General features: G+C 35.4%; 1 protein-coding gene across 1 annotated transcript; it reads right to left on the bottom strand.

Annotated features, from left to right (window-relative positions):
- Positions 1–2,245: 2,245 nt before the first annotated feature.
- On the bottom strand, positions 2,246–14,786 carry LOC132179943 (metacaspase-1-like). Its single transcript, XM_059592764.1, has 5 exons — positions 13,427–14,786; positions 11,821–12,151; positions 10,288–10,408; positions 3,628–3,822; positions 2,246–2,400 (listed from the first exon to the last, which is right to left on the bottom strand). The coding sequence occupies exons 1-5, from the start codon at positions 13,866–13,868 to the stop codon at positions 2,341–2,343; spliced, it is 1,149 nt and encodes a 382-aa protein (XP_059448747.1). The 5' UTR covers positions 13,869–14,786; the 3' UTR covers positions 2,246–2,340.
- Between the last annotated feature and the right edge of the window lie 11 nt (positions 14,787–14,797).

Raw genomic sequence — 14,797 nt, 5'->3', positions numbered from 1 at the left:
GTGGATCCCCTGACTAAAGGTTTACCGGTAAAAAAAGTATAAAGTCATATGGAATATATGAGATTCATTAATTCATTTGTGCTTAGTTTCTCTTTAATTGGTATATAGACATAAAGGTAATGTTATAAAGATATTTGTGCGTATATATATTATTCTTATCTATGAGGATAAAATTAAAGTTGGACCAGAATGACTTATAGGAAGTTCATACATAAAGTAAATTATCCATAAAATACTCATTTAAGGAGGTATTGCACATTGTCATATATGTAAGGAACGGCTTATCATATAAAAGCTTTACCGCCATGATTCGTGTTTAGTATTCCTTGAATGAATGGGAGGATTCCATGAATGGTTGAAATAAATAAAGTAATGGTCATATCATAAAACTGAACACCATAAGGAATTTATGTGTCATAAGGAGCAAGTGGGAGAATGTAAAAAATTTTATTTAAGGTATGTCCCTTATGTCACGTATATTATTATGATTATATATATATATATATATATATATATATATATATAATTACGGTGTTCAGTAATTTATTCCAATTAAAGCTTATTCTGTGAAATCAAATCTTCTTAATTAAATTGTTGATTTAATTCTTGTGGAAACAAATATTTGAATTCATTATTGATTTTATTTTGTGGAATCAAATAATCTGTATTGATTATTTACTTGATTTTTATTTTTTGATGGGAGGAATAATTAAGGTAACAACTCTAATTGAGGGTCTTGACCTACCTATAAACAAGGCATGTGTATTCCATCAATTGGCACTCACTAGTAGGCATAGATCAGAAGAATCTCTCAATATTTTTTAGTTTTCCAAATTTTGTTGCTGAGGAGTCTTATTCATTTTACTTGAGTAAAACAATGGCCAAAAGTACTTATATAATTAAATTATTTCCACTGCTAATTTAGATTGATTAGCATTTAACTATATATTGAATTCTTATAGTCCAGACACCAATAGTTCAGGAAGTTTTATTCTTCCCTGAACTGTCCGAATAGGACCGCAAATGCAAACTTTCTGCTTGGCCAAATGTATATACACAGAATACATGTCCACACATAAGAGGCGGCTAGGATTACAAAACTTGTGAAACCCTAGTTGTGTCCAGACACTATAAGACAATGGCCGAACGCCACCACCATATGATAGCTTGTTGCTATTGAACGACTGCTTTGCTTTTGTCTTTAGTACTTCACTTTGACACACGAATTTGATAGGCTGCATAGAGAATTAATGTGAGAGACAAGTAGTCCAAGAACTTAATATAAGTTCTTGTATATGTGACGAAAGTTTGTTTGTGATGAAACTCTTATGTAGAAGATTCAAGCCAACAGATCAACGCGTTGTGACTGCACAACTAAAGCTTACCGGTGGGAATTGGTAAGGATTCGCTTCTCGCACCCTCAAAGTAAAATTTCCTTTTTTTTTTTTCCACTTTGTAAGCAGAGGGTCAAAACTCAAAAGGAGGTAAATGACCCTCTTCACCTCAAAAAATTTTCTTACAAGTAAAATTTTATTGGTCACCCTGGTTACCCATCCTCAGCCACCCATAAGAGGTGTAGATATTACTGGTAGGAGCAAGCGGCAGTCGGCATTTTACAGTTTGGAGCTCAGACTTTTACTGTTTTAGTTTCAAAGCTTTAGAAAATTAGGTTAAGAAATATGCTAGACTCACGAGTCACGAAGAAGATAATCGAAACGATGCGTTTGAGCTTTAAGTGTCGAATTATTATTCTTAAATGCTCCGTTTCACTAAATAGCTTGAGAATCACACGTTGAGCGCTTGGATTTTAATTTTCAGCATAAGACTATGAGAGTATTGTGGATTCGTGAGGGAGTGAGACGTACATGATTTTGCCTTTTTCAACCTTTCCTCTTTTGTCTTCAGCATTTGTTGTCTTCAATGTCCTAAGAGTTTACATATACATTTTAGAAAAACATGAAATAAATAATTATGTGAAAAAGACATAGGTACAGTTCCTAATTAAAAAAATAAAAAAATAAAATCATAAAGCAGAAACGAAGTATAAGTAAAGCTTTTATACTTTAAAAAAAATTAAAAAAATAAAGAAGGGCCTTATACTTTTTGCATCATATCAATCATTTTTTATTATCATTCAAATAATAAGATTACTACAAAATAAATTTTTTACACCCTTCTATACTATTGTTTTCTTTTTTTATTAATCAAACCTGCTACGGTCACAAGAGACTACCTTCTTTGAGGCCAATGCCAACGACAAAGATAGCCGATCAGTCTAAAAAAAAGCTATGGATAATACGTACGTTTTGACTATGAGTTTGCGGACATTATTACAAAATATTAAAGTACAAATTGTTTGTTATAAATGTCAAACTTCTCTGATGATGACAACTGAGGCTCCTGCAAATCAAGAAGTAAATATAATATCACTTTTTGAACCATGAGAGAGAGAGAGAGAGAGAGGAGAAAATTATTTTGTACGTACAAACTTATTTGTGGGAAATCTATTCTGAAATTAGATCTTCAAATCAAAATTCTCAGATATAGTCTAATTTTATCTTTTTTTAATACTCCATTCACTTACTAAAACTATAAATTATAGAAAAAAAAATAGTATTAAATGTCTTTTTCTATTTGTTTCACTAATTATTCAATTTTGTCCTTAGAAAACTATATTGTATCACTTCTAACTAATACAAAAACAAAATTCTTTTCTAGCAAAGTAAACAACAGATGTTTTGACTCTTGAGTCTAGACAATTATTATAGAACATCCAAAAAAAAAAAGGGGGAACTATTTGTATAGGGCGGAAGGAATACACAACTTAAAAGGAACAACGTTGAACTATTTGTACAAGGACCGAAGAAAAATAAACATATTTTATTGGTATTTTTCTGACAACGATATTATTTCCTAATAACCACATTGGCTTTTAGAGGGCTTTAATTAGTTGTTTACTAAAATAGTAATTTTAGAAATTACATTTTTATTTCACAACTATATCACAACGTTTATCTAGTAATTTCAACTAACCCTTGAATTTATTTTTATTTTTATTTTTTTAAAATAAATAAATAATCCAAAGGTTGGGATTACAACGTCAACAGTACTATAAAATAATTGTAAGATAAAAATGTAATTTCTAGCATTACTCTTACTAAGAAATTTGGGCAGTACTGTACTAATTCCAGGCTAGCATTCGGTTAAGAATTAATTAGTGTATAAACTAAAATAACAACAAAAGGATAGTGTAATGCCATTATATTTAGGAATCTAAATATAAAAAGGGTGGCTATGTAAGCACCAACCTGGCCTTATTGGCGCCACCCCCACCGACGCAGTCCTCATGAAATTTGAAAAATGCTTACAATGCAAACCAAATAGTGAAATATTTTTAGGAAAACTTTTTCTGGGTAAGAGCTAAAGATTTTTTTGAAAAATACTGAAAAGATTTTTTTGAAAAATATTTTCAGTTAAAAACGTTTTATATATATATATATATATATATATATATATATGTTTTACCTCGAAAGAAAAGAGCTTAGCATGGATTTATCCCTTGTCATCAATATACATATAGAATAAAAACTCTTCGAAGCCCTTATACATATGGTAAGTAAAGAGTACCTGTGATAACTCCATGCATAATAATCTATTAACAAGAGATGCAATTGGGCCATTTAGACGTATTCCAGTTTTGGCCTCACGAATTGCATGGCGCATGCTATTCAACAAGCGACCATATGTTAATCCAGGTTCATTTTGCACTGCTTGGATGAAGCTATAAGTCAAGGCACCTGTTGAGTCTTTACCTGTAAAAGCCTGCACATAGAAGTTGGATACCAAACAAAAGTGATTTTAGGAATAAAAGTGTATATCTTTCGATAGGTTGTATGTTTGCTTTCAATATGTCAGTGAATCATACCGTTCAATAATAATAAAAGCTGTAAATTATTGCTGAAAAAGAATACACGAACAAAAACCGATCAAAATAACACTAGGATCACAACTCACTACTTGAAATTATGTGATATAACCACTCCCAAAGGAAAAAATAAAAAATAAAAAATACACTCACCACTTGAAAGAAATTGAGGCAAGGGATACAGAGTTAAAAACGCTCACCGATCACGGAAAATCACTATGAGATATAGAGCAGTCACACAACATACCATTCAATGCAGAAATACCTAGAGATTAAAACCCACTAAAAACAGGCATGCAGTAGCTGATGTTAGTAAATTGAGCAAGTTTCTCAATCATAATGTGACCTTGAATTGCCAATTCTCTTAGGGTTTTGAATGATACATCACCTAAGTCTGATTTATAGTAATACCTAGGACTGTTTCACAATTAATTTGTTGAAACTACTGGGAGAAATATTGAAGGTATATGCAATTCCCAGCAAGATGTATATACAATTACACAAACTCTAATCTTATTACAATTAATAAACATGCATAGGCTTTCCGTCGTAGACAAAACTAATGGGGGGCCGGCATAGGCCAAGGCTTACCTCCATTTGTATGATTTTTTTTTTTTACATGGGCTACATAATTTATAGGGAATTTAGATATAAACTCCTTAGCTCAACGCGCTTTCATTCAAAACTCCCTAGGTATTTTTTTTCGGAAATTTAGTCACTGTGTCAATCGAAACTACAAGAAACTCTCTACCGTCGAAAATTTTTAACACCCATTAGGGCCACTCAAAACTCCCTGTTTTACCTGATTAAAATATTAATTATTTATTAAATTAATTTTAAAAGTTAAATCTAAAAAAAGAAATTAAAGGGTGGCTATAAGCCACCCCAGGTGTGGCTTAGGGTAGCCTGCAGGCCACCCCAAACCTTGTGGCCACCCCTTGGGTGGTTTGGGGTGGCTCGCGGCAACCCCTAACCATCCATGGGGTGGCTCGCGGCACCCCATTGGGGGTTTGGGGTGGCTCGCGGCCACCCCCTTGGGGGTTTAGGGTGGCCCGCAAGCCACCCCTCCATTCATGAGGTGGCTTGCGGGCTACCCCAAACCACCTGGGGGTGGCCGCAAGCCACCCTAGGGGTGGGCAAACCACCCCTAGGGTGGCTTACGGTCACCCTTCAAATTTTATTTTATTTTATTTTATTTTATTTTTTTTAGATTTAACTTTTAAAATTAATTTAATACAAAATTAATATTTTAATCAGGTAAAACGAGGAGTTTTGAGTGGCCCTAACGGGTGTTAAATATTTTTGACGGTAGGGAGTTTCTCTTGTAGTTTCGATTGACCTAGGAACTAAATTTTCGAAAAAAAAAATACCTATATTGTTTTTAATGAAAGCGCGTTGACCTAAGGAGTTTATATCTAAATTCCCTAATTTATATTCATGTGGCGCTATGGCCCCTATACACATAACAACAACTCATAGAAGACAAAACCATTCAAACTATTCATCATTGCAACAAAATTTTGAACATAGAATAGATGCAAAACCACAATTATATATTCCGAGTGGTGGACGCAGGTATCTAACACCGAACCACCCGTAAAGTTATTTGTGTTATTTTCTATATTGCTTTCGCTATTATTTTCACATCAATATCATTATTTCAACATGGTATCAAAGTCAAAGGTCCTAGAATCAAACCTTGACTCCGTCGAATCACTTCTATTTAAATTAAATATTCCACATGTTGGGTCTCACCTATTAAAAGATAATTGAGCCCACACATGAAGGGTAGTGTTAAAAATTAAATTTACCTATTCCTATACGTTTAAACTTTTGGGCTAACTGGTGATTTAACATGGCATCAGAGCCACTTCTTATGGCTTTTTACGTCATTGACGTCTTCTAGTGATCTTTTTATTCTGATCGTCCAAGCGTCGTCATGCTCTCCATCTAAGTTGCCAGTCTCTTCTGTGCCTTCATCGCAGCAAAAAAATAAAAATAAAATAAAAATCTCAATCAAGCTTGCGAGGTACAGATCTACTAATTTGTGGAAGACCCATTACCATCGGCAGCCGCACGCGCCTCCACGGGCCGCCCAAAGGTCACTGTCATTTTGCCACGCGCCCTCGCCTTCTTCCGATCAGCATGGTTGCCGAACCACTCCATAGATCTGCCGCTATTTGTCTTATATTCGCCCAAAACGCTGCCATAGCGTCCTTGAAGCGCGCCTCCACGCGCCGCCCAAAGTCATTGTCGTTTTGCCATTGCCGCTTCCGCCACAGGCTACCACCGTCGTCAAATCTCATCAGCCGGACCTCTGTTCGACAGCTCTTCCTCCAGCGACTCCAAATCTGCCACGAACACTACTGTTCGGGTCCTCACTAGCCTCTCAGCCATTGGCGCGTGATTCCTACACTCCCAGCGCAGCCGCATCTGCCGCACGTGCACTACACATGCCAAGCCCTCTACTGCTCTTTCATGCAACTTCTTGCATGCCACACTGGATCCCAGCTTGCACTTTCACCTGCAAGTATGCCACACTAGATTGAAGCCCTGGAGTCCATAGTTCTTACCCTACGCGCATAACACAAGATTACTACCTGCGCAAGTGCACTTGCCCACAACAGATTAGAAGCCAAATCAGCAAAGCTAGGCCTATAGTAGAGCTGCCTATACCAGATTCAAATCTATGAAAAAAAATAAATAAATAAAATAAGAAAAAGCACATCACGCACGCCATGCATGAGCCAGGTTCGGTGCGCCAACTTGATAACCACTCAAGTGGGTTCTTTTTTTTTTTTGCCCGTTGTCGGTGTTTCAGCCCATAGTCGGCCCTTTTGAAGTTTGGCTCATTGTTAGCCGTGGCCCGTTGTCGGCTCCTTTTTTATTTTGGCCCATCGTCAGCCCTTTTTGAAGTTTTGGCTCATTGTTAGCCCTGGCCCGTTGTGGGCCCCTTTTGGCGTTTGGTCCGTTGTCAGCCCTTTTAAATCTCACCAACCGCCACCTATCGCTGTCGCTGGTCACCTTCGTCAGTCACCACCATCTACAGCCCATTCCTGACCTCCGCCACTACTGTCATCATTGTTTTTTATTTCAAATTCAAGGTTCCAAAAATATTCCACCTTGAGTTGGAGGGAGATGTTAGAATATACAGAAAATATTATATATTTTCCATATATTCTATACTTACATTGATATCAAATATTCTCTATTTATGGGCCGATTGTAATCAAATATTGGGATTGTAATCATGTAATACCCTGATAAAACAATCGTCTTTACTAAAAGGTTTTCCACAAAGAGCGATGAAAAGATTACATATAGAACAAGGTTTAATAACAAATAGACCTAAGCCCATACACATAACCAAGATTCCTGGAAGTTTTGAGGCAAAAACCAAGCCCACCCATTTCTGACTATACGTACACCTAGTAGTACATCATATACGCTCTTGTCTCTACTACCGAACGTATGCCAAGGGACCACCGGAAGTACACTACTTTTGAGTTGACCACTGGTTAATGACTTTACATACGATGCACCCTTTGGACCGTTGAATAAACAGTACCGAACGTACGCTCCAATAGAACCAGACGTCTGCCCCAATAGAATCGGACGTCTGCTACTTTTCAGAATAGTTGGTAGCACCCTCAGCTTTTCTGCCTATAAATACCAACCACCACCACCCCTTGAATCCATTCTTACGCCCCAAACTCTCTGAGAAACCTCTATGTGAGTGATTTGTCAATTTTCAATTTAAGAGAGAGAAGGAAGAAAGTTTGGTGTTCTTGCCACCTCTCGAGGTAAACCCATGCCCGTTTTTATACTCTCAATATTGTTTTTATTGCATTTCCTGATATTATGAATTTTCAAAAGACGTTATGTCAAGCTTTTACTCATTTCCTTACAAATTAAGAAATGTTTCCAAAATAGTTTTAAAAGCTTTTTGATTCCTTGTATTGCATGTTGATGTTTTTTCTTTATAATGCATGTGTTTATTTAGTAGCTTAGAAGAAGTTATAGTAGCTTATAGACTTTATAGAAACCTTAAAACACAGTTTGGAGCTTTTTGCCGAATTGCCTAACTCACTGACCGGACGTACGTCCTCGAGCCCGTACGTATGGCCAGGAAACCAGGCATCTGCCCTTAAGCCTCACTCTCGTGTATTTTAAAGTCCAACAACCCTTTTTGTTAGATAAGGCTTAGTACCATACTCGTAGAGATCCTCTAGTACTGCGCATAACGATGTGCTGTATTTCGTTATAGCAGGATTTAGCAATGTCGGAGGATTCAAGCAAGCGTATGAGGTAAGTAAACACTTACGAACTCTTTCCTCAAAAACGTGGGATATGTCAATTGACTGACCACGGGTATGATATGAGCATATCTACATTTTGTAACTACTTGGTAACTGCTTTATTAACTGGATGTTAAGATGCATTGTATGACATGGTACACAAGTACGTGCGGTATAATGGCCATGAGCTTACTATATAGACTTCATTTTATGGTCAAATGCATGCGTTGTTATATGGGCTTTGGATCCAATGGTTTTGTGACCGGCGCAGCCATTCCCTAATGGCCGATCACTACAGGACGTATATCATTAGTGATGTGGGCCACCCGAGGTCGGACTCGATCGTGCTACTAGTGTTATGAATGGTAGTGTACAATGGCTGGGATACCGGCATTGTATTATAGGTCCCTCGGGACAGTGCCTACCCTACTGAAAATGAGTAATATTTTGGATAAACCATACATAAGAGTTATGACATATAAAGCACTAGTTTTTTTTTTGCATTAAAATATTTAGGCGATTGCCGCTGGGAGTACACTTTTTTATTAACCAAATAGTCCTTTTATGGTATATTAACGGAGACAACACCTCTTTTTAAATGGTTACTAAAACAGCACGTCTATTTCTGCTTAAATGGGCTCATGTCATATCTAATTGTGAGGTTTACTTACTAAGTCGTTAGACTTATGCTGTTATTATCCTTTTAGGAAGTTTGACACTAGAACCCAGAAGTGGCACAATTGCCACTACGGACTTGGCTTAGAATCTTCATGCTGTTATCAAGTTTGTTTTAAATTATTACTAGTTGCTCCATATCTTTAATTTCGAGGAACATGCTTGTCCATTTGATGATTTAATATTTTTTCAGATTTATTTCACCTTCCTATGCATTAACTCTGAAAATGCTTAGATGAGCGATTTTCCATTTAGCCACAAGTTGGTTTAACATGGATAATTGCTAGTAACCCTGCCAGGTTAGCCAAGACTAATTTTGGGGGCGTTACAAATCAAATCAAAGGGATTTGATTACTATACTTGTATTTAAACATTACCATATAAATATGGACCTTTGTATTGTAGACAAATCAAGTTAATGAGCACAATATAGCCCTTAGGGGTATTCCGAGTGGTGGACGCAGGTGTCTAATGCCAAACCACCTGTAAAGTTATTTGTGTTATTTTCTATATTGTTTCCACTATTATTTCTGCATCATCATTACTTTAACAACCACAACGCAGGTTACACTTTTTGAGGTTAGTTTATGATTATTGAATATTGATACTGTTATAATTATATTTCTATGTTTGAAAATTAATTTCATTTATAGTTAATTTTGTAAATTATTTTTCTGTAATTAAATGTGTTTACAAGACTATAAGAAATTATAGTTATTTTAGTGTAGACTATAATGTTTTCTAATTGTTATTTGATAATTATAATTTAGAGTAGTTTTTAGTTCATAAGAAATAACCAAAGTTAAAAAATTAAGAAAAAAAAAAACACTAACTAAGAAAAACAATTAGTAGTTAACAAATTGCGTGATTTAACATATAAAAGCTATTATATATTAATTCAATATTTAATTTTAATATATTTTTCATTCAAGCTTTGGCTTCATCCAATACGAAGCTTTGGAGTGATGATACACAATACATTGGCGTGCATGAATAGCCATGATACACAGCACGCGGCGCGCACACCGCGTGCTCTTTTGTTTCACCCAAGTTTCTGTATCGTGTGTGATAAGCCTAAATGACTAAAGAATTGAACACAAAAGGTAATCATTAACGGGAAAGTAACAGCACAAGAAGTTGAGCAATTTCAAAAAGTTTGGTATAGCTAGATGCTTGCCGGCCATACAATTCAAACGATTTTTGAAAAATTCCTTTCACGAGGAATGCAATCACAATCCCCTAATATATAGCAATTAAAACGATGCAGAATATGAGCATTTTCTGGCCTAAAAACTACACTTCCCTCTTGATTCGTAGGCTCCTTTCTGATTCTAGACATTCAGATTATATATATATGCAAAAAATAATGTTCAAGTAGTAATTACTCACCGTTGTGTCCGCAGACGTCTGGTGATCATCACAGGCACTGAAAGAGATTGCTAGTCCACCTCTTGTTCCTTTATAAACACCTGACATACATCTTTGATCTTCCCATGTGTAGTATCCTTCCCTACTCCATCACAAGGATGGACTTCTAATTTTAGAGTGTGTTTGGTATTGTGATTTTGCAGATTAAGAATGTGATTTTAAATCAAATTGCAGAAATGTATATTTTGAAACTGCATATTTCAAAATTTGCGATTAGAATCTACTTTTTAAAAAAACGCATGATTTTATGGTTAAACTGTGATTTAAAGTCAAAATTGAGATTTTAAACGCCAAACTACGTTTTTAAAAATCACTTTTTCAAATCGTTATTTTTAAATCATACTTTTTGAAATCACAATCCTAATCATATAATTGGTTTAAGTGGAAGTTCACATAAAAGAAAAATAATAATAATAAAATAAAAAATAAAAATAAAAATAAAGGAAACTTCAATATTTACTCACTGTGATGTGTCATGCGTTTTGCAATGTTAACCTCGAATTATCAAAAGTTGCAATGTAAATATTTGGGGTAATTTCACTTTATACCTCTCAACTAGGACTCGATTTGATATACCCTCAAACTTTGAAACCTCTTAATTTGGACCTCTGAACTTTCAATTGCAGCCAATTTACCACTTCTGTCAATTTTTGCCGTTAAAACCTCTAAGAAGACAAAATTACCCTTTAATTTTCTTTTATTAAAAAAAAAATAAAAAAAATGGTCTGAGTGGCCCAACGTGATCATTGTGATTTTATATATATATATATATATATATATATATATATATATATATTTTAATTTGAAATTAAGGGTAAATTTAGAATTTTATAAAAAAGTCAAGAGTATAAACGTCATTGTCTTACTTTTAACATTTAAAATCTAATGGAGTGGTTCAATTGACTGCAATTGAAAGTTCAGAGGTCCAAATTAAAAAAGTTTCAAAGTTCGGGGATATGTCAAATCGCGTGCTAGTTCAGGGTTCTAAAGTAAAGTTATTCCTAAATATTTCATTTTTCAGCCACTTTTAATTCGTCTCTACCATTAGGGTTTTGTTTTAAATCAACATCAAATCGGAAAATGTATCTTATACCCTTATAAAATTTATGAAAATACAAATTTACCCTTAATTAAAAAAGTTCTAAGAAATCAAAATCCACCCCTTATAAAATTTATGAAAATACAAATTCACCCTTAATTAAAAAAATTCTAAGAAATCAAAATCCACAGTTAGCTCGTGGGTCAGCAATGTTTAGTATTTTTTTTTTTTTTAAAGAAAAAAATTTAGAAACACGAGTAATTTTGATTATTTTGGCCTTCTCGAAAAATCTTAACGAATGTGTATAATTAAAATGAGCTGAAAATTGGAATACCCACTTTATAATTTTGATAATTCTAAGTCAATATTGCAAAACCCGTAACACATCGAACTATGTAAGTAAAATTTCTCAAAAAAAAAAAAAAAAAAAAATTTGTCACCATAAAGCATCACACCTGTTCATCCTGCACACAAATGGCAGATCAAGCACGGTTCCACTGTAGCAGGCATCCACGATGGCATGAAGCTTGGCACCATGGGGTAGTGGGCGAACAATGGTGGCATTAATTTCATCATCAACTATCATCCCCTCCGTCGCGTAATCAACAGGGCACAGTGTTTCGTCGTAGCCGTCAATCTCATCCATGTTGTGGTCGCGCTGCCTTGAGCCATGGCCGGAGAAGTGGAAGACCAACGAGTCACCTGACTGAACCCCCTGGACTAGCCATCTCATGGCCATTCGGATGTTATGTTTCGTCGGAATCCTAAATGAATCTGTCTCCTCCTCTGTATGTTGCCTCCAAAATTTAGCATCAACGAAATTAATTAAATAATAAGTTCAAAAGTTTTTGTTAATTTGTCAATGGATTAAAATTTCAATTGTAGAAATGTTATTTCTAGACTACATTACAATTGCAATGTACCCCCTACTTACAAAAATAAAAATAAAAGGTATTCATGAACTTTTGTCTTTATTTTATATTTATTTAATTGAAATTTTTACACTTGTGTTTTTTTTTTTTTTTTTAAGTACACTTTTGAAATTTCACCCGATTTGTAACTTTGCCATCAATGTTTAAAAATTGGCAATATGTATCCCAACAAAATATCAAAAATTCTCAATGAGACCCATCCATTAATAATTTCCATTTTCTCTTATATAAATTATAGAAAAGATATAATTGTCCCTATACATATATTTTTTAAAAAGTTGTCGGTGGCTGGCCACCTCATTCAGCCATGGGCCAGGCCAGGCCACCCTCATTTGGTTGGACCACCCGTGAAGGGTTCGGAACGACTCATAATGTAGCCAAATGGGTGTAGTTGGCCACCCCCAAATGGCCAAAGGGGGTGGCCCCAATTTTTTTTTTTTTTTTTCCTTTAATTGGGGGCATTTTTGGAACTCTTCCAAAAAAATATGGGGCAATTTTGAGAAGTGTGGACCAAAAAGCGCACTTGCTACGCACTTGAGCCATTTTCTATCAAGTTAGATGAAAATGACTAATAGAGTGGCTAAATTGCAAATTTTTTATTCTTTGTTAGAATACATTGTTAATTTTTAAACATTTAAAGCTAAATTGTAAATTGGGTAAAACTTTTATGGGAATAAAGTGTACTTTTCCCAATTTTTTGTCTTTTTTCTAGTTGTTTCTAAGCTTTTTACGAAGGGGACATTGGAAACCAAAAAATAATTTGGGGGTTGGGACATTGCTCCTAATATTGAATGTTTGAAGGGAACATATGAATTACTTAAATCTTATTAGGGATTGCATTAAGGAGCTTAAAAATGTAATTTTTTTTTTTTTTTTTTTTTTTTACTAAAAATACATTTTTAGTACTTAAGTTGTGTCAAACAAAAAGTCTGTCTATTTTAAAAATCAAAAATTAAAAATATTTCTTTGACATTTTATTTACTGAAAATGACTAAAATGTACTTTCAAACATGCTCTTAGTATTTAGAAAGATTGCAACGTGTATTGAAAAATCTAAACATGTGAGAATGAGTATTAGAATATAATCTACTTAAAATTTTAAAATAAGAGTTGACAAATTAACAAATACCAGTTAGGATGAGTATGGAATCATTGGGGAAACCCAACTTTTCCACCAGAAAGTATCTCATGCACCTAACATCATTCACACTTCCTTTGAGCTTGTTCCCACGTCCATAATAGCTCACTCCACATAGAAGTGCTCGCTTCCTCCCATGGGAGTTAGGCGGAATCAATGGCAGCGTTGGTCCCGGTGGCCGAGGATAGTAGTAACCATTAACTGGCGTGTTCGATGCCGGATAGCTGTTGAGAGAAGCAGCGGCCACCGCCGAGTTCACAAGGCTTTTAAACCGATTTGCTGCATTGTAAATTGAGTCGTGGACTTGAACCCAAGGGTCATTTGGTCGAACTGGGGTGACGGCTTGGCATGCAGCACACTGAATGGTTTGAGCCTCCGGCGGCACCAGTAGCTGCAACCCACACCAACTGCACCTTTCTCTTCTGCCTGCCATTGCTTTAATTTCTGTATGCAAAAGCAGTGGTTTTGGAGGGTGGCATCGTTTTTGTAGGATCTTGGAAAAATTGTGTCACTTGCGGCGATGGTGGAGAATCAGATTCCATCTTTCCTTTAATGGATAAAGTTTGTATAAAGAACAGCTGGGGTTTTGAACAGAGACCATGAAGGCATCAAACCGACCTATTTGATTTTGAAGAATATGGACTCAGATTCGATTTGAGAGGTGCACAAATCGAATCGAATCGGGTTTGGGGTAGCTCGGGCCAATTCTCAAGTTATCTAAGATGTTTTGGAAAGGTGGAGAAATAGGATTGGATTCTGTCTACATGGGTCAAGTTATCAGAAACTGTCTGAAGGGAACCATTGGCTTTAATCTTTAGCATCTTCCATTGAAATCGTTGAGGGTCCAACATGTCTCAGCTTTCAAGGACTTGCAACAAATGGAAGTGTGAATATTACTGTAATGTATCCTTGAAGTTAATAGTCTCCATTCCCTTTTAACAAGGGGAAGCTCACTTAAATCTGAAACATTTCTATGAAATGAGTGTAATGAAACATACCCTTGCTTCTGTTATACATGCTATGAGGCCAACTGATGCAGATGACAATGATGGCTACACCCAACATCAACAAAGAGCTGCATTACCTGAACGAGGATGATGTAGACTATGACGATGAATATGAGGTGGACCTAGAGGGGAATAAAGAGAACCGAGTGTACCGGAATTCTTTATCTTTGTGCACTTTAAGAAGGACCAATCCATTGGCATTTTATTTGAACTCCGAGATGTTATGTTATGTTGGGGCATTTTGCTTGTCAAAAGGTATAGGATCCGTGGTGTATACGGTGTCATGTCATATGAGGTGGTTGAAGAACATGGCATGATGTTTTTATTTTGAGAAGAGAAATAAAAAAGAGAAGGA

The sequence above is a fragment of the Corylus avellana genome, chromosome ca4 (assembly GCF_901000735.1).
Source record: "Corylus avellana chromosome ca4, CavTom2PMs-1.0".
Taxonomy (NCBI): domain Eukaryota; kingdom Viridiplantae; phylum Streptophyta; class Magnoliopsida; order Fagales; family Betulaceae; genus Corylus; species Corylus avellana.
The sequence above is the reverse complement of the archived record's forward strand: the minus strand, read 5'-3'. Positions and strand labels throughout refer to the sequence as shown.

What these genes read in the sequence shown, in the direction of transcription:
- LOC132179943 (XM_059592764.1), bottom strand. Translation starts at nt 13,868, where the DNA reads ATGGCAGGCAGAAGAGAAAGGTGCAGTTGGTGTGGGTTGCAGCTACTG. An exon ending in TTCCATACTCATCCTAACTG is followed by an intron (nt 12,152 to 13,426) that starts GTATTTGTTAAT and finishes GGCAACATACAG; the next exon opens with AGGAGGAGACAGATTCATTT. An exon ending in TTTGTGTGCAGGATGAACAG is followed by an intron (nt 10,409 to 11,820) that starts GTGTGATGCTTT and finishes GTGATGGAGTAG; the next exon opens with GGAAGGATACTACACATGGG.